This window comes from Talpa occidentalis, unplaced genomic scaffold (assembly GCF_014898055.3).
Source record: "Talpa occidentalis isolate TD23 unplaced genomic scaffold, MPIMG_talOcc4v2.1 talOcc4.15, whole genome shotgun sequence".
In the NCBI taxonomy this organism is placed as follows: Eukaryota; Metazoa; Chordata; class Mammalia; order Eulipotyphla; family Talpidae; genus Talpa; species Talpa occidentalis.
In genome coordinates, this window is record NW_023601543.1 from 60,622,094 (window position 1) to 60,649,724 (window position 27,631).

The 27,631-nt window shown below is 42.1% G+C and overlaps 1 protein-coding gene across 1 annotated transcript; it reads left to right on the top strand.

Moving 5' to 3' along the window:
• The first annotated feature begins 2,661 nt into the window (after positions 1 to 2,661).
• NDP (norrin cystine knot growth factor NDP) lies at positions 2,662 to 27,631 on the top strand. The gene is made up of 3 exons (XM_037512499.1): positions 2,662 to 2,927; positions 17,437 to 17,814; positions 26,396 to 27,631. Exons 2-3 carry the CDS (start codon positions 17,641 to 17,643, stop codon positions 26,621 to 26,623), a joined length of 402 nt encoding a protein of 133 aa, XP_037368396.1. The 5' UTR covers positions 2,662 to 2,927; positions 17,437 to 17,640; the 3' UTR covers positions 26,624 to 27,631.

A 27,631-nucleotide genomic window follows, 5' to 3' on the forward strand; every position in this document is an offset into this window, starting at 1 on the left:
AGTTAATTAAAGCAGAAAGGAATGTATTGGCAGGATACTGGTGGGTGTGGTGAGGGGGGTAGGACAGCTCACGGAATCGTCAGGAAAGTTGGGGATCCAGACTCAAAATGGTGGTAAAGAGGGGTTCAGTCAACAAGACCAGACTGCTAAGGATTCCATTATGGAAGGCCCCTGCGCCCCTAGAACAACCACCATCGTGTGGCTGGACACTGCCGTCCCCATACTGGTGGCTGTGACCTCCAGACTCCCCAGTGCCACCAGGGGGACTGATCCCTGAGTGTCTGTGGGCCTTGGCCTCTCTCCTGTATAGACATATGCTGAGCCAGGCCTCATCACAACTGTCTCTCCAGCTGCCCTGAGTTGGGGAGAGGAAGCACCTGGTCCCTTCAGGGCCTACAGTGAGGAGGCAGGTCCTGCCTCCCACCTGCCTTGGGATTACCCATCCCTCTAAGGATGTTTGGATGCTGGAAAAGTTCTATAAATACCCACTAGAGCTACCAAGAAAGAGAGAATGTGAAAATGGGACTAGAAATAAAGGGCTCAGGGATGGTCCTTTGAAAGATTTCCCACCCAGCTGACAGACACCTTCTTTTCCAAACTCTTCCCACCCTGAGTGCACATAAAATACCAGCAGGAATATTTTCATCTCTTTCTGTCTAGATAGGGATTTAAAGGAGCCCCTTTTTTTTTCTCAGCAGCTTAATGATGGCCAGTAAAGTCACCACATGTGGCACAGTGACCTTCTAAAGAGCCGGGTGATGTGATGAAAAGAGTCGTTGTTGCCAGATACCTATTGGGAGGCTCAGGAATGGTCTCTCTGGAGCCCAATGGGCGGAGGCAAAGCCTCCTTCTTGAAAGGGGCAGCAGATGGTATTCTTCGCTACCCCTGACAGAATAACGGCTGGAGGAAGCAGTGGGGCTCCATCTGGGAGACAGCCTATCTTCTGTGGCCAAGCAGTCAATGTGTTTGCAATCTTTACACTTTTCTGTGGTGCTCTTTCAGAAGGGCAGATTGTAGAAGGCTGGAAAATTCCGTCCAGGAAGCACCGCACCTTTTCATGTTACTTCAGAGCCGATAGAGTGACGATGAGAACCCGAAGGCAAAAGATAGCAGGGTGGAGTGGTGAGCATATGTGGGGAAAGCCACACGTCATTGATTGGGAGAAATGAAAAGGTGGATGGACATCAAGCTCTGCTATTTGAAATGTTGGTGGCCAAAGCGTTTATCCTCCCTCCTCCTGATCTGGCCCACAAAACTGAGCCAGAAAATGTGTTCATGACTATTTCCATGGCCCTTACTCAGCTACAAGTCATTTCCCCTCTCAGATTATTTCCATTTTAAGACTGAATTTCTATTTGATCTTCTGCTTTTAAGATATTTAGCCAATATCTTCATCGACCAAGTGCCAGATTCTCTTTCAAGGCTTTTGAACTTGTCATTTATGCTTTATCCTTGTAGGTGAATTCTGTTTGCAACTGCTGGTTCCAGATAGACAGGGTTTTCCTGAGAGAGAAGAGAAAAAGAACTTCTTAGTAAAGGTGGAGGTTAAACTGCACATTTTAAGACAGCCTCTTGTAAACATCTGTGACTGGAGTAACGATTCTGTGGAAAAGTTGTAATGTGATTATCAATATCATTTAATAAATGATGTGATACAGCTGAACATGACTGTCTCAGCATCAACGATTATGTGGAGCACCCACGAAAACTTTCTTCTAAGCTTTAAGATGAATTTACTCTTCTGTGAAATACCATTTTTTTTTAATGTTCTCAGTTTATTCTTTATCGATGTTGATAAAAAATTATTCTGGGCGTGGGTTTAGCTGACATAAAAAAGTATAAATGGCTCAATGGTTCCTGGTATATTCTAGAAAATGTGCTGATGCTTTTCTACCTTAATTTAAAAATTTTTAAGGACAAGGATTAAGAAATACTTCCCTTTGTAGTGCCACAGTATTATCCAACTAGCAGGCACTGAGCCCACACACAAAGCTACATTTACCATTTTTTTTACTAACTGTAAAGTGGTAGGTTGGCCTTACCTGTTAGTCTCCCTCTCCCATATCTACAGGAGTCAAGGACTACACATTTTTGTTTCTAAATCCGATCTAAAGTTTTCTTCTAAATGATGCAGATGAAAGCACTTATTAAAGTGCCATTGTGGAGTTAATCATGTATATGCTGCTAAAAATCATTTAATGGATGAACAACTCAGAAAAGAAGAATTCTCACCACCCACACGCATCGTGATAAAATAGGGCAGCATTTTGCACTTGCTTTAACAGCACTGCCTGAGAAGTAATTCTGATTCCCATCTTTCTCCTCTCTCTTACTTAGAATTTCAACTTCATCCCAGTCAGCTGCCAAATCGTGAAACAGAATGCCACTCTGTCTTTGTATTTCCAAAACTGTGTCATTATTGCGGACCACATCTTTGTGGCAGCCACATGCTTTGCAAAAGAATTAAATCCAGAGTATTCACTTAGCCCCTTATTATTTCCATAATACGAAAGGAAAAAAAAAATCCCTCCTTGTCCTTGTGCTGCTGTGTTTTCCCATCGTTAAGATGCTCCGTGGAAGGGAGCCGAGCGGTGGGCAGCGGCTGAGTCCCTGATAAGAAGCGCCTCACATTTCCGTGGCATTCCCATTTGCTGGTGCGCTGCTGCGGCCGCACGCCTGATTGATATATGACTGCAATGGCACTTTTCCATTTGACATTCTCTCTCTCTCTTCCTCTCTCCCTGCCTCTCTCTCTCTCTCTCTCCCTGTGTCGCTTAAACAACAGTCCTAACTTTTGTGTGTTGCAAATATAAAAGGCAAGCCATGTGACAGAGGGACAGAAGAACAAAAGCATTTGGAAGTAACAGGACCTCTTTCTAGCTCTCAGAAAAGTCTGAGAAGAAAGGAGCCTTGCGTTTCCCCCAAGGTAAGCAGGAAAACAAGCGCTGACGACTTGCCTAGGAAATTGCTTCTTTCCAAACCTAGCATTTCCTCCTCCTCTCAGACAAAGAGACAACCTTTAAATACCACTTAAATTTGCATTCATTTAATTTGCATTAATCTGTAGCATGCTAGCATTGTGTGTTTTAAATGAACGGGTCTTTGAAGTCGCTGACAGAGCAGGGGAGCCTCACACAGAGAGGTTGGAAAAATCTCTTTGGGTTTGACTTAAGAGATTTTATTTTCACTCTGCGTAGTTAGATGTAACTTTGTAATGGTTCTTATATTTGACCCTGTGGAAGGAGATTGAGAAGCAGCAACCCCCTTCGCGGACATGGATCCTTGGAGCCCCAGTATCTTCCCCACAGCCCTCATCCCACTTACAATGGGGGCACTATTAACGTGGGCAAGCCTGCGAGTTTAAAAGCGCACTGTTTACTTTTATGACTACTTATGTATGCTGCTGGTCTCCTGCCAGGGCTCTGCCGGAGTGCTGAGAATGACTTCAAACAATAGGCAACATTTATTTCTAGCTTTCTGTGTCACGCTCTGCAGAAATCCTGTTCCCCTGCACTCCTTTCCCAGCGAGCAAGGGCTTTGCTTCCATAGATGCGTCAGGAGCACTGCAGAGACAGGATGGGTTTACTATATGATTTTGATTGGGCGAAAAGTTCAAGGAAATGCATGCCTTTTGCCTTGGCCTTATTGCAAAGAGTTATTTTTAGTAGTCTGCTTGTCTCTGCAGCACCACTGATGCTACAATATCCAAGCGGAGACTGGGAAAGGATGCTCCCACCGGCTCAGGGACCAGGACCTGTAGGAATGACTCTTAGAAACACCTGAGGAACATTCCAAGGGTTCTTTCAGTGCTCTTGCATATCGTTCTCCCTTGGATGAACAATTGGGCTGTCAGAGGCCTGGGCATAACTCCCGAGGGACGGGAAGTTTGTGCATGAAATATTAATGACTCGAAACACCCTGTCACTGAGGTTCCTTGTCATTGAAGCACCCAGGTAAACCTGCATGAAAGAGGTAGACTCCTTTCTCTGCTGAGATTAGGCACAGGGATCTGGTACGATGTATGTCCCATTGTCCCATTCTTTGCAACTGGCCTTGATAACAGATAGGGACGCTGTGAAACATGTTTCTTTTCATTTCTAATATCAGAGCATTTGCATGACAAGGAGCTGGCATTGGCAAATTGTTCCAACACATAACATTGAATACCAGGTGCATTTGAAAATAGAGAGACGCCTAAGATGCAGTGATAGTTGTGGGTGTCAACCAAATACAGCGGGGACTGCAGAATGCTTCTCAACTGTGCGTTTATTCCAAATGCAAATCTTTGCCGATTTTTTTCTCATCAGTTCTTCTGAAAAGTAAACTTTAGGGGTCCTATTGACCAGTTTTCACTGTGGAACTAGGAGGCAGTTTGTGCAGAGGGCTTTGCTGATTTTCTCTAATAACTGTAACTAGCTTAACATGCATGTTGAATGAAAATCTGGCTTTTGAATGAGTATTTACAACTTTGGGATAGTCACTGGTCAAGAAAAACTGGACCAATACTGTGGATTCTATTGCTATACAATTTTACAGGATTTTTAAAAACTATCACTGTAAACAATTTAACTGAATCAAAACCATTTTCTGAAAGTATTATTTAGATTGTCATATGAGAACATCTGAACACAAAATGCGATGCTTGGCAACATTTACTTTAAAATACATTTGGTTCAGGTAAAGGGAGAATAGGCTGAGGCCTTCATGATGACTGTGTCCCAAGCAGCTGACACCCACAGATGGAAACCTGCTTGTGGAGATTTCAATCTTAATTCCAGTGCCAATGACACCGTCAAGGGGAAAATAAATCGTTTTTCAATCCATTCAACAACTTCCAACTCATTTCTTTTCCTGGGCCCTTGCAAAATGTGGCGAATTTCTTGGGAGTATAGCCACAGTGGTGGCCGGCATTTTTTTCTATACTTTAAGAACTCACAATTCAATCTGTTATTCTTACTGGTTAATTATTCATTCCATTATTCTTTCAATACACTGTGCTAGTTCTGATGGATGCAAAGGTGAATGAAACATTGTCTCATGTCTTCATTCTCAGTCAGTGTGCTATCTTCAGTTAGATTTTGGAACTGAAATGAACTTTGCCAAAGGGTAAACTGGTCAATGACTTCTTTGTTATAAAAAGCCATCTAAAATATTTGCTGATATCCTGATTTACTTGAAAGGATTGTCACTTATCATGGGTTTTATTTCCATTTATGATGAAGGGCTTCCTCTTAGACCTTTGTCACTGAATCCTGGGTCCATGTCACTCACAGCTAACGTGGTCCAGATCTTTTCTGCCTGGGTAGGAGAAGCCTAGCAAAAGGGCAGTTTGTCCTTTCTCCCTTGAGCACCCTTTGGAAAGGATCATGTGCTGTCTCTATTGGGGATGGCTCTGAGTCACCTACTCAGCAGCTGACATCAGGGACAATCGATGAATCATCGAGTTGGAGACCAGCACGGAGGAAGATGTAGTCACCATCTCCCATCATTCACTTGTCTCATCACCAGAATCGACACTCGTGACCTCTGGGTCTGGCCTAAGTTTGAGGCCCCTAGAAAGAAGTTGCCATAAGTCGTTCCCCAAACTCAGGTGCACATGTGTCAGCCACACAGAGCAGGTACGGTTTCAGATCATCCAGTTGCATGACTTTTCATGCTGGCCAGTTACTGGGGAAAACCCTTAGGACAGCATCACCGGGGTCCTTGACTCATTCCTGATCAGCAGACAATCCCCTGTGGTTGGATTAAAATGCCTCTGACACCCTGAGGTGGCTAACTCACCCTAAACGGCACTCCTGCTTCTTGGCCAGTGACCTTTGAGCCCACTCTCACCTCTTCCTATACTAGTCAGTTACTGCTGCTTTGTCCAGGCCCTCGGCTGAGCCAGTGAGTGCAGAAGGGATGTGGAGGCAGGTGGAAGGACTGAGAAGCACTAAAGCAAAGGGGGAAGCAGAGCCACGTGAGGTTGGTGAGTTCCAGGGTGCAGACTGCCGTGGCCTGCCCTAGCTGTGATCAGCTGTCATTTCCTCTTCGTGTATGACACTGTGGAACATATTAAAATTTCTCTGGGATGGTATGTTTGGAATTCCTCTGATGCCCCACCTCACCAACTTACCCAGACAATAAAAGCAAGGTTGTAAGCCTTTGAACAGCTGGCAGGCTATATATTTCCCCTCTTTCTTTCGCATAATCTAATTCCAAAAAGAATCCAGCTAGACTGGCAGTGCCATGTCTGGGTACTAGTTTCCTGCAAGTCCTTTCTCCACTGCCTCCTCCGCCCTCTCTGGAGTCTTCCTGGGTGGCATGTGGCTTTTCTTTTCTTTTGCTCTCCATCATTCCCACCCCGCCCCTTTTCCCCTGCCTGAGCTCCTTCCATTGTGAGCTTGCTCTGTGCTCTGCCTGTTTTCCAGACAGCCTGATTCCTGTTCCATCCTGGGACAACCGCCTCTGAGGTCTCCCCATCTCCATAGTATTCCCAGGATGTCATTGTTGGCAGCAGCTCCTCGGATCCGATAGGATTGGGGGGCTTTTTGGAGCCCCGAGTCTGAACCCACTCGCAGGGAACAGCAGCCACATGGCTCGGCTGCCCTTTAGGCTGCCCAGAGCCGGGCTGCCGCGACCCGGATTGGCAGGCAGCAGCATACCATCACAGTGACCCGCGCATCTCCGGCGGCGGGCTGGGGGCGGGAGCGCTGTGGGAACGCCTGGGTGCACTTCGACCTACATTAAGAGAAACGCGGCTATTCTCTGTTTGGGGGAGAGACCAGCGACTTGAAACAAAGCTCCCTGGATCTTTGGGCCCTGTCCCGCCCCCTCTCTCCATTCTTCCCACAGTCTGCCCTTCCCGAGGAGAGAGACGGGAAGACAGTACTTTTACTTTGGCCGGCACGGGACTGGATGTCTGCAGGAAACCCCCGTGCTAAACGGAAGAGGGGAGACGTGGACCTTGGGTTGAGCTGAACTCAAAATGCACATGACTGGGAAAATGGGGGAGACTTTCTCCTTCCTTCCATCCTTCCTTCCTTCCCTCCTTCCCTCCTTTCTTCAGCTTCCTCCCTGCCTCCCTCGCTCCCTCCCTTCCTTTTTCCCTTTTTCCTTCCTCCCTTTCTTCCTGCTTAACAGAACACCAGATTGTTCTATGAATTTCAAGTGCAAGGAACGGGACTTCTCCTCTAGACATTTCCATTTAAGAGCCTCGCATAACCCCTCTGTGCAGCATCCTTAAACGATGCTGCTAATGTCCTTGGAACCAAAAGGCATTAAAGAGCAACCTCCAATGCCGCGTCCTATTCCTGTCATTTACCTGGGGGCTTTGCTGGTCTTTTCTGAATTGGGTAAAGTTCATTGAAAGACTCAGAAGGAAAAAAGATGAACACAGCTGAATGAAAATGAGTCTTTTCCTGTTAGCTTGACAAGAGGGGGGAAAAAGAAAGAAAAGAAGGAGAAGAAAGAACTAACTCCTCTCCTCTGCCTCTTCTTGGGTTTTAATATGAATTATTCCATACAAGTCCCTAGGCTAGAGGATCTATTTAAAGACGCCTGGCAGCATGAAGGGAGAGGGTAAAAATACAACTACCCTTTTGTCCATCAAAGGTTTTCTTTGGGAGGACATTAAGTGCATTCCTATTTTCCTCTCTGCCCCTGCCAGTGGCAACCATCCAGCTGGTAGTACCCACTCCTCACCCATCAGATCAGCAACTGTGAACTGTGTTCAAGTGCAGGAGAAGACAAAGGGTGGGGAACCCTTATGAAACGCCAGTGTGTGAGGAGTGGGAGAGGCTGGTTCTGAGAGGCATGCTGGCTTGGCTGGGCAGATCGCATGCTGCGAATTCACATACCCACACGTTTGAGATTTTGAGAAAGATTATGCCGATGGCATTATTTCTGATGCCAGCTGCCTCCACATCTGCACAGCTTTTTCTCATGTCCCAGCAACAGTTTGTTGGCAGCGTTCATGTTCACTGTCCCCTTCCTTTGTCAGAGGATCTCAGAGTCTGAAAGGTGAGAATATACCACGGAGAGTCACGCCCCCTGCACCCATTTTCAATGGTCAGAAAATAACACCCTGAATGGGGTTCCCAGTCTGGAACAACTACTTTCTTGTTAGACAGAGTGCTGACTCAGAAAATTCAAAGAATGGGTAACTTCAGTTGGCAATATACCCTCCATGCCTATAATCAGGAATTCAGCCAATTGGGGTCCATTTCACCCTCATGTCAAAATTTGGATATAAACCTTGACTAGTAACTTTAACCTCAGCTCTATGAGATCTGCAGTAGATATATTTTTCTTCATCTTTTTCCACAAAAGCTAAGAATTTTTCAGACAATTTTCTCTCTTCCAAGGCCTGGCTCGATTCCAGCATTTCCTTTTAAGCTATGATCCAACCAATTGCAATATGCTTTAAAAATGAAAGGGCAACAGGTTAATACATTCAAGAAAGTTGATAAGCTGTCAGAAAATGATCAGGGGTGACCTTTCAACATTGCCACAGACCAACAATAGCCCTAAACATGGAGTCTGTTCCCACCCGTCCATCAATAAGGAATAAAAATAGGAAGAGAGCAGGTCACGGTAGAAGTAACAAAAGAGAAGAAAGAGAAAGAGGAATGATTATTTTTGGTGTTTAAACTCTACCACTGCAGACTTTCAAATAGCACAATTTCAGAAAGAGAGGTTTTCCTTGATTTCTCCTATTCCATCCCAGGAAGAGGGGTTTGAAGTTTGAAGTTGCCTTCTTTACTTGACTTTAGAAAAGGAGGTCAACTCCTTCAGTGAAAAAATCCCCCATCCTCAACTCTCAATACAGATACACACATTCTTAGTATGTCCAAGAAGAATCAAAGAAATCCAACCTTTTGAAAAAACAAACATGAGACTATATTTTGGGACTTGGTACATTTCTGTGATGTCTCCAAAATTATGGAATATTACTCTTTGTCAGAATTTAAATTTTTCTTTGGTGGTTGGAAATCCAAAGGTGGCCAAATAGAGTCATTGTAAGAAATCCAGTCATCAAAAGATGTAGCTGTCGCCTGCGTGGTTTAAGCACAGCAGAATTCAAACAGAAAGCCAACAGCCCAATTAAGTTCAGAGTTATTAAAAAAGTAGGAAACCCTATTTTAATTTGATTTCATTTTGATGTTGGTTTGCATCCACAAGTGTTCCAGATTACAGCAGGACTGAATTCAAGGTTCAAATCCCTCCATTGGGCAGAAGAGGTAAATTGAATGGGGAATGGAATGACAAAGTTGCCACTATTGTTTATGCGCCATTTCTAACTAAGGGCCCTACAGCTGTTAAGTGAGATCACTACCCACCATTCCAAAATGTTGTTGCGGGTGAGGAGATTTAAATGCAGTTTTGGAAACACTTCACTGGACACTTTGAAGAAAAGCCAACAAACTCATTTGGCTCCAGGGTGAACGGGAGCTTGTACCCAGAGCTGACATTGCTCACCTCCCTTCTCCTGAGTGCATGCCCAAGCCAGAGTTTCATGGCAGGGCAAGTGTCAAATGACAGGAGCACCTAGGTTCTCAGAACACCTGGCTACCTTTTCTTTCCCACAGGGATGAGATATGTTTTGGTGGGGCTGGTCCCCTGGGTCGGGTATCTCAGAACTTTCCAGCGTTCTTTCCAAAGGGTCTTAGTCTAGATGACAGGCAAAAAGTGTCTCATTCCTCACATAAAACCCCCTTTCAGGAGGAAATGCGTAAAGAGAAATAAATCTTCTTTTTCTGAAATTTTGCTCTTCAAAATTATTGAAAAGGCAGTGACAGATTTTGAACAGGAAAAATAATCCTTCCATCTCTTCTGTACTTCTGTGACTTCCTCTCTCCCTGTTTTTATTCCCAGTTGATGAAAGGATGGAAAGGAACTTCGTGTTTAGGCCTATTGATTTGTGGTGCCACAGAAAAACCACCCCTAAGCATTTTTTGACAGCTCATCACCACATCAATCACAGCTTTGAGTGGGCTGGCTAGATTTATAGAAATAATCCAAACTGCCAGAGAAAAGGATTCCAACTGTATCTTGGCTTCTTGACACATGGGTAATCAAGACCTGGTCATTTCCAATTTATGTAAGGTTTGTATTCTAAAAGTCAGTTATTCATGTTGACCATTAAGAAAAAAGAATGAATATATAGGAACTCACAGAAGACCAGGAAAGGGTTCAAGAGCTATACCCATTGGGGTGATCCCAGCCTAAGGCTTCCTCCCCTAACACAGAGCTTATATAGATACTTGACCAAGCAGAGTGCCTTGCTCTTGACTACTAGGACTATCTTGATTCTATATCTGAAGAGAAAACAACTCTTCTAACCAATCTTCCTCCTTGATACTAAACCAGACTGCCACAAATGGCGCCACAAAGGCATGAGGGCCTGTGGCTCAAACTCAGCTTAGGAATAAGGGTCATTCACCAAAAAGGGCAGAAGACACAGAATTTGGCCTGTGTCATCATCAAATTAAAGAAACCTAATTCTAATTACTCAGCAATCAAAAAAGATAAACTCATGCAATTTGCAGCAACATGGATGGAGCTGGAAGGGATCATGCTCAGTGAAATAAGCCAGAAAGAAAAAGAAAAATACCGGATGGTCTCACTCATAGGAGGAATTTAGAAAGCCTAAATAAGGGACCAGGAAAAAGACTAATTATAATAAAGTAAAAATCAAAATCAACAAGCAGCTATAAACCAGAAACACACTATGAAGGGTGGGTATAGGAGGGATTAGGGTCAAAATAAGGGGGGTGGGAATTGTAGGAGGAATATAACCAAGATAAAAATTCATACATTGTGCAAAAATGAAAAATTATGTAAGAATTATATAAAATAAAATAAATAAAAAGAAAACTTAAATAAGAGACCAGGAATAAGACTAATTATAATAAAGTAAAAATCAAAATCAACAAGCAACTATAAACCAGAGACACACTACGGGGAGCGGGAGGAGGAAGTGGCATCAAAGCAAGGGGGGGTGGGAATTGTATGGGGACTATATCCAAGATGAAAATGCAGACATTGTGCAAAAATGAAAAATGATGTAAAAATATACAAAATTTAAAAAAAATAATAAATAATTTTTAAAATTATAGTTACATTAAAAAAAAGAAATCTAATTCTAGCATTATTGGCTACTATTAGCTTTTTTCCCTCCCCATTTGGTGGAGACTGGAAAGAAATCCTATAAATTAAAAGACAGCTTTCAGAGAAATAAGAACTGTTTAAATACCTGTTAACTGCTTCCTATTGTTAACAGCATATTATGAATTTATAAGCCATATTAATATTAGTATATTGTAAGCACTGAGTCAATAGGTTGTTAAGGGCTGTTTTTATTTCAGGCCACCAAGATGGACTCAACACAGAGCAAATTCTTGCAGCTCAGCCTTCTGTGTTGCCTCAAGCACAGCATTAGAACTTGTTTGGAATATTTTTAATAGCTTCTTAGATAAGGAAGGAACTCTTCCTACAGGATTGTATTTGGGAATTTGTAACCCCAAAGCAGGTGCTGTGGTCTAAAAACTTGGATATAGTTAAAGAATATTAGAAATGGATAGAACTATAGAAGCATGTACATCCACCCATTCATTTGGAAGTGAGGAAATTGAGTCCTAGAAAAGGCAAGTGACTTGCTCAAGATCACACTGCCAATGATGGTAGGGGAAGGCACAGAGTTTTGGGTTCCTCAGACCAGCCTTCATTCTAGCACAGCAAGCAACATTAGAATGTTCTTTTGGTTTGAGAATGTAGTGGAATTGTTATTCAACCTTTATGACAAATGAGTACGAAACACCGGGACATGAGACAGTAACAACAAAGACTAGAAATGGGCTTGGAGATGAAGAGATGAAAGTTATAGGTTAAGTCAGAGTTTGGAGAACAGCGGGAGCTTCCTCTTGGTTTCCTGCATATCAGGATTTTAAGTTTCAGTCAGTCTCAAGGTCAAGTCCTCCCACATCAGTCCTTCCCCAAACAGTAAAACTCTTCAAGTCAAGGAAACACACACAGGTGGAAACCCAGAAATTTACTTCCATTCCTAGTCCTTTTTTGCACCCCTATTTACCCCAATGTTATGATTTATTGTTTTTTTGCTGAGCTATATTGTGCCTTCCCTTCTGTTTCTTCCATCTCTTTTTCTCCATCACCACCACTACTGCTGAGTTAGCCTGCCCTGGATTAGCAAAGCAGGTCAGGAGAATACAGAATCCTATCACAACCTGGAGGACTATTGTCTCATCGCTAGGACACCATCTTCTTTCTAAGGGAGAGGAGCTAAAGTGGCACTATGGGGGGCAGGCATAGCCTCATTTGCGACCTCCACCTTTGGCTGTAGAATAGATCCCAGGAGGTGACAGGAGTAGAAGCCACTCCCTCCTGATGGACCTTGTGGCTGCCCATCCTGGGAGATACCTGGCACTGGCAAGCTGGTGTCTTGGCAGAGTTATCATCGATAGTGTGGCTTCTGGGTTAGCCCATGTTTGGCTTCTTGGACGTTACTGATGTGCTGCCAGGTAGGGGTAATATTAAAAATCATTCATTGAGTGCACAGAATGCTTTATAAAGTCCAACATGCTGTTTACAGTTTATAAGTTAAGTGCCTTGGGAAAAGGCATCTGACTTATTCTCCAAGGCATCTTGTTGACTAGATTCAATAGGAATTCCTTGAGTTCCTGGGAAGGGACTACTTAGCGCTTCACACTCTCTGATTAGACCTAGGGTTTCATGCTTTTGTAATCCTAGTTTGGAGTGTTATCTAGTGGCAAGCTTTCTTCTTCGTGTAAACCTTTCATTTTACAGGCAATTCCTTTAAGAGAAGCTCTATGTTCTGTCATCTTTACCTCACTCATGCCTAATATGATTGTCTTAAATTATAGCAAATATCAAATAAATCTGTTACGCTGACGCCATTCCAATGTCATTATGTTTTATCTGCTTAACTTGATCTTCTTTGAAATGATGCATTGCATGTTGGATACAAATTAGACATTAAGGGAGCTTATTATCAACGTGTCCAAAAAATTACCCAGGAAAACAGCAGGTTGAGACTGCTTATGGCTACATGCACTGGAAGAGAGAATTAGAATAGGACCTATTTTTTTTCCCCAACCCTTAACTCTCATTTGTTAGCGCAAAATGAGAAGCGTAGTAGGTCCTCAATTAATAGGTGTTAAATAGATATTTGTTAAAGGAAGCCATGGGAGGCAGTACCTGCATACATTAGTACTAAAAGCAGTCGGGAGGAAATTTGGATACTGAAGCTCGACACCCTCTTGCTTGGCAAGCAGCCGAAGAATAAGACCACTCTTGGCACATGTCATTTTTATTACCCTGTAGCTGCAGTAACTTATATGAAACTAGCACTTTACCTTCTGCCAGGAAGAAGGTCAGCCTGAGAGTCAATTGATCTGTGGACACAACACCATCTCTCCCCCGGACACTGGGTCCTCTGTAAGCTCTGCTATATTATTTCCCTGAGAATGACAGGTGGAGAAATCTGGGCACCAGTTGTTCTTTTCCACTGGTATTGCTTGGAGGGTAGCTCCAAAGTCGGGCATGACAACCTACGTGCTTCTTCTGCTGGCAGAGGCTCCACACTGGGGCTATTAGAATGTGGGCTCTGTTCATCGGCCAAGTGCATGTCTCAGAGACTGGACCAGAGCATGGGGCAGCTCCAGGGCAAGACAGTCCCTTTCTCTCTCATTCAATCAATCAGTGGCCAGGTTGTGGTAGCATGGGATTTTATGTTACATGGTTTTAAAAATAGGAAAGCAAATAGGAATTAATTTTGAGAAAATGACAGAAGGTCCTAAAAGACAGGCTGCCATAAAAAGGGGTTCTTAGGTGATGTAAGTGTCTTTCACTCCTGATTTTCCTTTTGAACATGCACGCCGAACATTCTCATCAATGCAAGCTTGTACCAGCACGATGTTAATACAGCTCCATTTAACATTAGTCTTTTCTTGAGCATTATGCTTATTTCTTCTTCAACACAATGATGTTGGTTCATTCAATTTGAACACTTAATGGCAAAAAACTCCAATGTTATGTTTTAAGAAATTTCCCTTTTTGTTTTGGATGCTCAGTGAGGTCTATTACATATTTATATTGTTCCTTGAATTCTTATTTCAGAGTTTAATATAAAAACTGAACAAAAATGTCATGCTTTGTGAATGTATTGAAAAACCTTACTATTTAGTGATGAAGCAACATTTCCTCTCATTCTTTATACTTTATTATTACTTCTAGGTGCAGGTTATTATTTTCTTTGGAAAGAATAGCAGATAAAGTTAGATTTTGTGTGACATTAGCTATCTCTTTATCAGTATAAACTTCATAATACTTCCTTGCAAGAGTTTTTATTCACCTTTTAAGGGGGGGGGAATGCAGCCGTGCTTGCAATTCAGGATGAGGCTCATAGGTGGCAGTGGTGTACAAGAATGAAGCTGTCTACCTAGAAGTGTATTTCACTGAGACGAGCATGTCTTCACATATTTATAAGAAATAAAAATATAATACTATTAAATTACTCAAACTTGCACCAAAATTAAGCATCCATTAACTTAATTATTTTTAAGCCACACTGTCAAAAGAGAAAGTATTTTTTGAAAGAATCTATAAAGTACACAGTGAGAAGTCTTTCTCCTGTGCTCGTCCCCCAACTCCCACAAGTAAAATACTTTCTTGGGTATCTTTCCAGAGATTTTTTTGTGTAAATACAAATGAATAAAATTTATATTCTTATCCTTCCTCATTTTAACACAAATCAGTACATAAGGTTTTGAACACATCTTTATATAGTTGCATAGTATTCTACTGTGTGAAAGCTGTGTATTTTAACCAGTCCCCCACTGATGGATATAATGTACTGTTTCCAATTCAATGTTATGACAACCAACGCTGCAGTGAATAACCAGATGCTTGTGTGATTTCCTATGTAGGAGATTTCTCAGAAATGAATTTGCTGGGTCTAAATTACATACATTTGCAATTTTAATAGATATTGCTAAATTAACCTCTACAGAATTTATACCAATTTATACTGTGCTGTCTCCAAAATAGGAATATTTTCCTACAGCTTTGCCAACAGGGTGCATGATCAAGTTGGAATCTTTGTAAATCTTATTGGTTGAACAAAATATCTCAAAGTACTTCAATTTTCATCTCTTTTAAATGAGGGAAGGTGCCCATCTTCCATATTTATATTTCCTTTTCTGTAGAGAAAATGCAAATGCCAACAAATATAGCTCCACACATACATATATGTAGGGTTTTGTTGTGGATGCCATTGTTTATTTTTACCATCATGCCATACAAGTTTTTCGTTCATTTACTTTGCTCTTCTAACCATACCGCCTGGTCGTGGCTCTGAAGCGAAGCTGCTGGCAATAAAGAGGGAAGGACTGGGCTGAAATGTCTACTTTTCCCATCATCCTTTTGTCATGGACTCCTGGGGGAAATAAGTGTAGACTGGAGTGGTGAAAGGAGAAATCTAATAAATCTTTTTCCTGAGACTAATTAAGGCTTCAAAGAGACAGATAACCACTTGGGATAATTTAGTCGAATTGAAAATCAGAAAATGGTCAGTAATATTACAGCCACTAACACTGGAACCCGACCAGACTCTGTCTCTTTGAGCTGAAGTAGTGGTGAGTTTCAGTTTAATGTGCATGAGAAAACCTAGCATATGCAGCTGAAAAGAAAACAAAATATGCTCCTCTGCATCCTTTGCCAGTTTGGAGCTTTCAGATTGGGTTTGAACAATTTTAATGAGATACTGCCTTTTATCATGCACAAAAAGTAAGCGGTGTGCTGTATGAAAATGTGGTAGCCTTAACTTTAGGATTATCCTCTGCATGTAGAGATGGCAGTAACTAAATCCTTAAGTATCAAGCGGTGGCATTTTAAAGAGAGCGGGCACTGCAGACACCTTCTCTTGCAAGTCCCCGCCTCTATAGTTGAAGAAAAGGAGACTGAAACAATTTAGATGACCCGTGCGAGGTTCCATAGCTAATGGCAACGCTAGAGTCCAGGTAGGTCCCATATTACTGGTCCTGCAACTGATAGGACTTCCTTAAAAAATGCACATGCTGAGGTATTGCCATTGCTGGGGATACGCTGTTCTGAAGCAACCCTTTATCATACATCCCTTCTATTTGGGGTCACTTGCCCCAGACTCCTAAGGAGATAAGTGGGTCTGAGGCCACTGTATTAGAGCAAAACCAATTGACTTGTATGGACTTGAATTTCTAACCTTGATCTTATCAACACTGACTTATTTATTCAGACTTTTCTGAGTAGAAAGTTTTTAAAAAGTTGAATGGTAAACAAAACAATCAAGCTTTTATGTGAAATACCTTTGAAAGTTTTTCAGAAGCTTTAATTATCATGTTTCTTTTGTGTTGAATGCAATGTCAAGTCCCCCTAATTTTTCTAAATCTTTGAAAATATTTTGGATACTCTCTGCCTTCTGGTGTGATAAAAGGCATCAATATTTGGCCATATCTTGGGGTGGGGGGGTTGGTGAGGTGATTTGGGGAGATATTTCAACCCATTCCTCTTTCTAAGAGGAATGATTAAAAGAACAAGCAAAAACATTGTTGTTTAAAAGAATAAATAAATGGAGCTTAAAAAATAAATTAAAAAAAGAACAAGCAAATTTCAGGAAAACTGGTATAGCGTGCTCCCACTTTAATGAGTCTCTGCTCTGATGACTTCTTGCTTTCAAATTCTACCATGTGCTTAAGCTGCAAATACTCTGCCAAAGTATGTGACTGTTGGCAAATACATGTGTGTTGCCTTAACCACCCTGGAGGTCAGCTAGCAAAATGTGCATTTCAGATACAGTTTGTCATTGATGCTGGGTGGCATGGGGCTTAAAACAAAAAAAAAACAGGATGAGCCAAAGATCAGAATTGGAAAACCAGGTGGGTGGCTATGGACTTGGAAATGGAAAATAAGCTTCCTCGTGGGGCATGAGCTGTGTTCATCAGTGCTGACCTGTCTCCTCCCTAGCCTGTAAGCTAGTGCTGACACGAAATTTTATTGAATAACTGAATAGATACTCCTGTCCCCACCAGCCAGGAATAAGTGTGAGAACACCCAATTCAGTTATGTTGTGGCCAGAACTTCATGTTTAATCTACCATGGGTTCGAACTATTCTTGTTCCTAGGAACATGGTCTCCAGCAATCAAAGTCAATATATGTTTCCATAAAACCATTGTGTCTACCTCCAATGGTCATAAATATGTAGCATAAGCTATGGGGTGGGTAGAGGTTGGGATGGATGACAGCTTATGCTAATAACACTCTAGAAACCAATATTCTCCACTCAAAATGACATGGAAAAATTATACTCCATACCTCCTGGGTTCCATTAGTGTTTCTGGGTAAATGTTTCTAGGGGAAATAATTTCTGTTTTCATTCCAGCTGTGCAACAGATACTGTGATGATGGATTGCATGTGCAAAAAGTAAGACAGACTCCGGCATACAAAGGACAATGACAACAAGCAAGCTTCAGTCATATCCTGCCCTTTCCTTGAAAGGAACTGGATCCTAGGTGAAGACATTTCCAATTTTTAGTCCTCTGCCTCCCTCTGCTGTTCCTCTTGAGAAGTTTTTTCCTCACAACAATGAGAAATCATGTACTAGCTGCATCTTTTTCTATGCTCTCCCTGCTGGCACTAATGGGAGATACAGACAGCAAAACGGACAGCTCGTTCATGATGGACTCCGACCCTCGACGCTGCATGAGGCACCATTATGTTGATTCCATCAGTCACCCATTGTACAAGTGTAGCTCAAAGGTAAGACCAAGATGTCTGTGAGGATGGCATTACTTCTTGCAAACGAGAGAAGCCATCATTCTCTGTCAGGGAATGGAGAACAATGATCATATCCCAAACCTGATCTATATAGCTGGACCACCGGGCTTGTGGGGGAATCATGTTTTTAGGGTTTCCCATCATGCTCTACACTTTTGTCAGTAGAATCGCCTCATCAACTCTGTGCACGCTCAGCCACCTTCTCTTTTCAGGCTGCTCAATGCCAATAGGAAAGGCTGGAAGTTTCTCACAATACAGTTGTTGCTAAACATGACGTGGGTGTGTTTTGTCCCAGGATGTGAAATTGATGAGTAGTCGTGTCCTTTTTCAAGAAAGGAAAATGGAGTCTGCAAGTTATCATAACTCCTTCAACCTCCACCAGCAATAAAGAGGAAGAGAATGCAAGAAATATGATTCAGCAATGAAATGTCCTCCTTGGGAAACTCTTTAGACAGTTTCCTGGGTAAATAATTGGTCACTGGATTGGGGTCCAAGCTTTCCTTCACCTGCCATGTTTATGTTAAAATAATTCCAAAAGATAAATGGTGATCTGATCATTTATCATTTTGATATTGATTGTCCAAGTCATTCTTTTTTTTTAAATATTTTATTTATATATTTATTATTTTTGCATAGAAGAACTGGGGTGCAGGCCAGAGGTGTGGGGAGGGTGAGAGGATTCACCAGAGCCAGAGCGGGAAGCAGAACAGGCAAATTGACTGAAATACATTGCTGAGGGGAGCAGCGGGCAAGACGGGAGAGGTCTGCTGTGCCATGTGGGTAGCTCCCCAGCCGGAAATAGAACTCAGGCTATAATAGTGACAGCGTTGAGACTTAACCCCTAGGTCACCAGGGAGGTCCTCCAGGTCATTCTTATTAGGAGTAGATAGTATGTTTATTGCATAGGTAACCTATACCTGTGAAGCCTCAATGCTGAGATAAGGTATATGAAAGAATACCAAGTTTCTGAGACCACTGAAAGTGTCCAGCCACATGGACCACCTAGAAAGGATCCACACAATAGGGCAGAACAGATTGAGAACAAGAGTTCTCATGACTATCACTGTCCCCAAACATCCCCATGAATGAAATTTGTCCCTGTTAGTAAGAATTGTTTAGTTCAACCTCAGAGACTTTCACTTTTAGTCCTAACACTAAACCCACTTAAATATATTCATCTGGCTAATATTTTTTTAATTACCAGTATAATTAAGAATTTTTATAATATCAGCCACCAGAATTAAAACCATATAAGTTCATCTCACCACCCTCTATTTAAACTCTATTTAAAAGCATGACAATGTTAGTCTGCCTTTAAAAATTCCATAAGTTCTCTGGTTATAGCTCAATGACTTGTTTTAGTTTGGGATAATCAGAATTTGAGTTAAATCACTTTAACCATTATATGAATAATATCTAAGACTGTGGGAAAAAATAGAGACTTTCCACTTAAGAAAAACTTTCTGGCTCTTATTTGTATTTATAGAACTAAAAAAAGGAGTAAATAGATAAACTTAAATTTTTGCAAGACTGCACTCCCTTCTTAGGAAGAAAAAAAAATGAAAACAAGTTGAGAAAAAAATGGGAAGTGTTTTTACAACTGTGATTTCTCAGAAATCGTAAGCCTGAGAGAGGTTGACTGGAGCGATTATTAGCTGCTCCTCCCTTCCCCCCACAGAAGGAGCTAGCACGACTATTTAGTGTGTCATATTCCACGGATGACTTCTCCTTCTGTTGACTTGTCCCTCCATAAGCACATTTTTTGAAAGTGAATTAAAGTAACTTCAAAGAAACGGTGGATGTGATGATGGGGGGAACAGAGAAATAAGAGCATCTCTAAAACCTAGAGAACAATCTGGAAAGGTCTGGCGAAATGATGGAGGAGTGCCTTAGCAATTATCACATTCAAGGGAGGTCAAAGGATATGTCACTAGCTCAAACCTAACAAATTCACAGTACTTGAATGTGAGTGCTAGAAGTGGACTTTAACCTACCTTTCATCATCCTTGGTTCTCCCAGCATGCCACAGTAAATAACAGCACAAGGTTGTGATAGTAAGAGAAATGTTTGTAATTTCATGGGAACAATCTGTTTTCAAACATTCCAAACTATCCCAAATATAGCAATAGTTTTGTGTAAGTGGTGCTTGTAATTATAAACCTTTCTTTCTTGGCCACAAAACATGCCTGGCAGAATCTTAACCACCCAGACCTCTTCTGGATTAGATTTTCTCTATGTATCCAGGAACAAAAACTATTTTTCTTGTTGCAGTATTCTATAATTCTTAATTCTCGCAGACTCAGGCTGATCTTCTCTCTAATGGATCTCATTTAATGAAATTGCTTGCCTTTATAGACTTGGGATAAAACTTGGAGCCTGTATTTAGAAAATAGCAGTATGGGATTTTCCAAAGAGAAGACTAGGGTAGATTCTTCCTCTCTGCAAAAATTTCCCCTGAACATGATGTCCAAAGACTATTATTTACTACAGACATGCTTGCCATTTGCCTGTCAATTGTTACTGCTTCCTGCCTTAAATTTAGCTAACCCCGGGAAGGCAGATAAAGGGAATTACATGATCCAGGCTCCAGGAAGGGAAGCTGTTGTCATGAGTACCTGATATGGTCAGTGATCTGATCACTACCCCCAAATTTGTGATGGAAGACATTATCATTCCTATTTTACCCAGAAGGCAAACTGAAACCTGAGAGAAGTATTAAGTTGTTTGATCCATATTATTTAGCCTTGGAGAGGCAATATCTGCTTCTGATGAGCATTCAGCTTTTGATGACTTGGATCCTCATATTGGAGGTTTGCAAGTAGAATGTAGGAGCCACTGCTTAGAAGTGCAGGCTCATTCTCCAATCTACTGGATACTAAGATGTAGAATCAGCAATTTTTCTGGAAAAAAAGATTTTATAGTGAATGCTTTTCTGGGAGCCTTCCATAAGATTGTCTATTCCCTTTGGCTCTGAACTTGCCGCTGGCCAGATGGCCTATCACCCATCTCCTAGCAATTCAGGAGAAAGTTTAGGTGGTGTCAGGCAGCAAAGATCGACCAGAGTCATCCACCCAGGAGATATTGATAGATTAGGATGCAACTGGTAGCATTTCCATAGGGACAACTTGTAGGATTTACTACAAAAGATCCTGGGGGTGGGAAGTTCATTTATAATCTTCCCTGCAATTCTGGGTGAGTAAGGGCTGCAAAAAGTCAGTGTTTAGTGGAAATGAGTTGTCTGGGAAATCTTTAGGCAACTGGGCACCCTGGTCTTTGAAGTTAGAGAGGCCTGGTTTCAAAATCTAGCTCGCCAGTTTGCCGAATGAGTGATTTTGTTGGAAGCGAAGTGATGTTCTGTAGTGCGTCAATTTCGACCGCGAAAAAATGGAGCTAAAGGTGTGGGTATAGGTATTGGTGACAATATAAAGTATCCAACATAGTAGATCACAGACATGAACACATGATATTATGATCTTAATAATGAAGTTATAAATTGGACAGGTGTTTAAATTCACTTTTCTATTTTAGTCACTACCAACACTTCAATAACTCTTGGGATCTCCCATAGCCTTAAAGGATTAAGAAAATGAGCCTCACTCTGGTTCTTGTTAAACATAGAAACTAACAGGGCTGGGAGCAGGCAGTGTGCAGAAGAGCAGAGTAAATGCGAGCCACTGTGCTGAGTGCTAAGAGAGGGGAGGAAAGGGAAAAAAGAACCCGAGCCTGCTGTCTGGCCTCCCTTCCCAGGGGAGTGGAACAAGGATGGACTAGATAAGGGTGAGTTCTGGATTTAGGCCAGGGGGTGTTTTCAGGAAAGGTCGGTTGGGCCCGTGAAGTCTAATTTGGGCAGGACTGGGAGATGGTGGCCTCCGACAAAGGGCACAGATCCAATGCATATGGTTCTGAACTCTGAAGGGTCCCTGGAGTAGCCACAAAGAAGAAGAATGGGTCTAGGATAAAGCCTAAGAAAATTCCCAAGGAGAGGGGCCTGATGTGCCAAGGACTGAGCCTCCACGTTGGAAAGGAGTGGTAGGATCCCCCAAACCGTTTTTGACTACTATCCACAAAGTTCATCACTCGGTAGGGAAAACAATGGCAGCCGAGAATATTGAGCTATAACACAGTTACCTACTAGGGAGATATGACTTGATTTTTTTTTTTAATAAAAGGAACCTATTTATAAGGAATACCTGCTACATGCAGGCACTGTGTCAGTACTAGGGGCACAAAAGTAGAAAAGAAAAGACAGTCATTGTCCTCATTTTGCTTACAAAAGACTTCTGATGTCTGCGGGAGTGGTGAGGAGATTGAAAGCAGCAGATCCTGGCTGGGATTAGCTGAGCTTCCACCCACCCCTTCAAAGTTTTCCCTCACACCCTACTGTTTCATGCCCCTGCTTGCCATTTTGTTGATCCCCTCAGCCTGGCACAGACCCTTTTGAAGTTGACCTGGGTCCCTGGAGAGGAGCTGAACAGTCTTTTATGGAGAGTGCGGGTGAGGGAAGGAATGGGAGCAGCATGGGTGGGTATTGTTCCTGAGGAGAGAGGGGGTGCTCTGAGAGCGGCCATGAAATTAATTGAGAAAAAGGCAAAGATATCACTCCATTGGGGTAAAAGAGGCAAAACCGTCTCCTATAGCAGGACAGGTGGGTCTTTATTCTGGCACTGATGGAGACCTCTAGTCATTGAGTGCTAACCTGAGCCAGAAATTCCCAGGGGCCTTTGGTGATAGTAAGAGTCTTTGGACAAGGAATGAAGAAAAGCATCTCTGTTTGGGTTTTCTCTCTCTCAGAAGATAGTTGTGTATTGCAGCCAGAGACATAACTGTCTAAGAACTGTGGTGGGTCACCAGAGATAAGGGCCTGAAGTCTCTGGGTGCAATCCTTGGTCTGGACCCAGGAATCACAGCTGGCCACAATCCTCAAAATATAGTCTGAACTCACTCGTGACCTACTTGAGCATTTTATGAAATTTGAAGATTTGATAGACTGCCTGCCTTGGTCTAACAATATAGCCCTGTCACTGGGAGAGTGGGCTCGGGAATCAGGCTGTCTCGGTTCAGAACCCCCACTCTCCACAGTACAGCTGTCTCACTTTATGCTGGTAACATATCCTTGGCCTCCTAATGTCTTAAATTGTAAAATAGGAAGAGCTTACCTTTTGAAATAGTTGTTAAGGATCAAGCTGCCTATGAAGAGCTTGGCACAGTACTTGCTGCCTCTTAAATGTTCAATATAAGTTGCACATCATCATCATGATTATTCTTTTATTATAGCCCACGAGTCTTTTATTACTCTTAGCCTCAGCACATGGAAATCAGATTAAGGCACAAAGGAGTCTGTCCTTGAGCAAACATTGAACCTGGAAGCTCTTTTCTTATCAGAAGGAACTGGCTTGTACATCCCACTGGAGCCAAATGGCTCCAAGGTTGAGGGGATAAAAAGAGGCTGCTGGAGTTTCTTAGCATCAGGCCATTTGTTTGGGGAACACAAGAGAGAAAAAAGTTAAACTGGATCAAAGGCGGATAACATGTACCTGTCACTTGCTTGAGCTGAGAAGTCGGTGGAAGGTAATATGAGCAATTACTAACTGTTGTGCCCACTCATCTAACGGTGGTGCCCTCTGTGGATTCTCTGTCAAAAGAAGTCCATTTCCGTTTAGATAATGGAGCATGGTTATGATGTGTCCCAAAAAGCCCATAAGAAAAAGCAGACATGTCTGGCTCTGGTTATGATATGGTTTGAGTCAGATCAAAATAGATTAAAGAAGGGTGTAAATTGACTCATGCCTCAGGAAAACAACTTAATATCAGGAAGCAGGATATTATGATGGTTTAGACCAGAGGGTGGTTTTCAACAGACTTAGGTTTCATTCCAACTCTGCCATTTACCAGTAATATGGGTTTGGGCGAGTTATTTAAACTCTCTAAAACCACAGTTTCCTTGTCTGTAATAATAGTAAGATAATAATAGTGCCTTTCTCATAAGATTGTTATGAGGATTAAATGAGATTACATGCTGTAAGCACTCAATAAATGCTAGCTGTCACTGTTATTACTAGCTCAATGATCACTATCTAGAAATCCATCTAGACCAGAGCCTCTCAAACTTGAACAGGTCCAGAGTCTTTCTATTATAAGGATGGACACTAGCCCATCTGTACAGAGGGCAACTAGAATCTTAAGAGAAAGGCAGAATTTTTGGCCCTACCCTAGAACTACCCAATCACAATATACATAAACAATATCCATTGGGTTTACATGCACATAACAGTTTCAGAAGAATGGTTTGCAAGAAGTCAGGATGTGAAATGTATCACACTTCAGGTGAAACATGGCAGATACGAAAATGTAAGAGATCACAGTTAACCTGGATGGCAGATAATTATCCCTTCCCTTTCTTAATGGCACTCACTTATGGATCTTATCCACCAAATACCTGGTTTACCCTTTTAAAACACACACCAGAACAAGATTTTTATATTTTTTTCCAGTTTTGAGACGAGATCTGTATACTGGGACTCTCCCATAGAGAGTACTCATGTGTGTGTGTGCTGAGATCATCAGGGTCCAATAATTGTTTCACAGTTTTTATTTCGAGAGGTGGGTGTTTGGATCTGGCAGTGGAGTGTAGTTGGAATTTCATTAAGTAGAGTTATGAAAGAGGAAAGACATGAGCAAAGGGAAGAGGCAGGGAAATTTAGGGCAGTTCCAAAGTCATTAAGCTTGATGAAGCAGCAAGTGGGTGATGAAACTGAGAACAGTTGTAAGTAAGACTGAAAAGATACATCAAATCCAGATAAGGGAAGGCCTTAATCAAATACATCAAATCCAGATGAGGGTTGGGCATGGGCACCAGGGACTGGTCCATATGCTTCTGACCTCTGGTATAATCTTTTAAAATCTATTTCAGATCATGTTTGTTTGCCTATCACTGTGAAGAGCAGGCAAGATAGAACGGAAAAGCTTTAATAAAACCCAAAAGCTTTAATAAAACTGTTTTATAAAAAAAAAAAAACAGTTTACAGCTGCCATTTTCCTTCTGCCTCTGTGATCTTTCAGTGAAAATAAATCAGTTGGAAGGTCCAACTTATTCTCACCAAGGCCCACTTGTTGTTTCCTAGTATCTCGTATTCTCTTGCTGGTTGCTAAGAGATTGTTGGATTCATCCCAGCATCATCTCAGATAATGATGCTAATGATCTATAATTATCAGAAGTCAACCTCTCTTCCATTTGGAAAGATGGGCAGGCCATTTCCTCCTTAGTTGTTGGGTGTTTAATTCTGTCCTATAAGATGATGTCAGAGATAGTGGGTGATTTTTTCACAATAACTGCTAATTCCTAAAATATCATGAGGTAAATGTCAAATTGGTTTATACATATATATGTATCTTTTAAATGGAATAGTTCCACTTTTGATGTGCTCATAGGTTCCAGATCGACAGGACAACTTTGTCTCCATTACTTAATATGAAACTCACCAAGCAAGACCCTCTCACATACACATGGGCCAATAATCTCAGGTTGCCCCCACCCTCTGTGCCCTAATATATACAGGGTTTTATAACCCAATGTATCAAGCTGCCCACTCTACCCCACCCATGACTGCCACTCCCAGAATGCCAAGATTTATGTATGGGATATGTTAACAAACTCTGGTCCATTACCTTAAGTCCTATGCAAAATATTTAGTGTGTGCTTATGTCCATTGTTCTGGGGATAACCTTGGTAATTTGCATAATATTCTTAAATGAGTCTGTTGACTAAAGCCACATTAAAAGTCAATATAAAGAACATAGCCTCTGTTACTCCAGCCCAAACATTATTATCATCCTAACCTATCTTTGGAAAGGGAGATAGTGAGAATGAGTGTGTCCTAATATTGGTCCTAGAGGACTCTGAAGATTCAGTTCAACAAATCTCAGACTTTTCCACGTATAAGCCTCAGAGTGTGATTCCAAGGCCCAAACCATACCCAGTTCTGATATCATTCTTTTGCCTCAAATTGTAGCGCCCAGAGCATCTCTTCCTAGGCATCACTCAGGTGGTCCTGTTTTTCTTCTTCAGAAACCATATTCCTTTTCTCCAGCAACTGCCTACACAAAACCAAGTCCTTTTTTTCTGTATTCATTCTTTACTTATTCTGATTTCAATTTGGCATGATTTTCTGCATTTTAAGACTAGTAGAATTGGCAGTAGGCCATGGTAGACTACCACCCGTCGGAAGAAAATTTGCTTGTTCTTTGACTTTTGTTTGCACATCATGGTGCTGCTCCTTGTCCCGTGGTTCTAAAACCCTCAGTGCACTTCTGACTGATCTAAGAGCTTTGAAACCACAAAAGTCTGGGCTCTATCCCCAAGGATTTTAATTCAAACTGAGACGGGGCAAGGTTGTTGACATTTTAAAGACAAGATCGCCATGTGATTCCCATGTACAACCTGGGTTGAGAGTCACTGGCCTAAACGGGCAGGAATTGGAAGAGTATTGGGATTTTAATGTACTCTCCGGTACCTGGTTGAGACCTTGGCATCCCCACAGGGTAACTGCTTCTCTTCTCTCCCCAGATGGTGCTCTTGGCCAGATGTGAGGGCCATTGCAGCCAGGCATCACGCTCAGAGCCCTTGGTGTCCTTCAGCACTGTCCTCAAGCAACCCTTCCGCTCTTCCTGTCACTGCTGCCGGCCCCAGACCTCCAAGCTGAAGGCACTGCGGCTGCGCTGCTCAGGGGGCATGCGGCTCACCGCCACCTACCGGTACATCCTCTCCTGTCACTGTGAGGAGTGCAGCTCTTGAGACCAGCTGTTGAGTGACTTCTGGACGGCACGACCTCCCCACTCCCCCAGGCGGTCCAACCCACCAGAGAAGGACTGGCAAAACAACAGTTAAGGCAAAAAAAAAGATGCAGCAATTCCCACTGGATTCTGCATATTCTAGTAATAAAGACTTTACATGCTTGTTGACAGAGAGAGAAACTCTGGGAACTTGTTTTCCATTCCCATTTCTGTTCCCTGATACAATTTCTTTTGGTTCCTTTTCAGATTCAAACTTTTTTCCCCTTGGTGCTGAATGCTGTTTGCATTTCCAACAATTCAGCATTAGTGGAAAAGTGGGCCCCCACGCAAGAGTGGTCAGGCTGGCACTGTTTGGAGAAGACTAGGAAAGCACTCAGGTTGGAAAGCAGGAAAGCCCAACTCTTTTGGGGACATCACTTTTTTTTCTTTCAGTTTTGTCATTTGGTCTAAGGTCACCATTGCTGCTGAAGGTTAGCAATTTCAAATTCCAGGCACCAAGCATGTGGATATGTTTAACTGGGTTCACTCACAGCCAGCTAACAAACATTAAAATAACTAACAGGCAGATTCTCTCATGTGACGCTGGAACTCCTGATAGCTGTAATTATTATTCAGAAATACCTTTGGGGAAGTAAAAGCAGCATAAAGGACTTGTCACCCGAAGCCTTTCTCAGATAAATTATGGTAAAACTTTGTTAAGAGAGTAGACATTTAGAGACAGACACAAACACAGATCCTATACCAACTTTGGAAAAGGCATATATGTATTTGTGGCATGGAGAATGCACTATACTCATGCATGCAAATTAGACAACAAAGTATGAATTTATTTGTGGGTGTGCTATAGCTTTAGCCATGTTGCTGACGTCATTCTTTAACACCCACTTGTCCATGTGAAACTTGCTGCCAAAATGGTGGCTTGGCTCACATTCTGAACATTTGGTTCAAATATATTTTGGTCCTTGAACCTCAAAATATGAATTATTTCCATGTTTTGAAATAAAAAGAG

What these genes read in the sequence shown, in the direction of transcription:
- NDP (XM_037512499.1), top strand. Translation starts at nt 17,641, where the DNA reads ATGAGAAATCATGTACTAGCTGCATCTTTTTCTATGCTCTCCCTGCTG. An exon ending in TGTACAAGTGTAGCTCAAAG is followed by an intron (nt 17,815 to 26,395) that starts GTAAGACCAAGA and finishes TTCTCTCCCCAG; the next exon opens with ATGGTGCTCTTGGCCAGATG.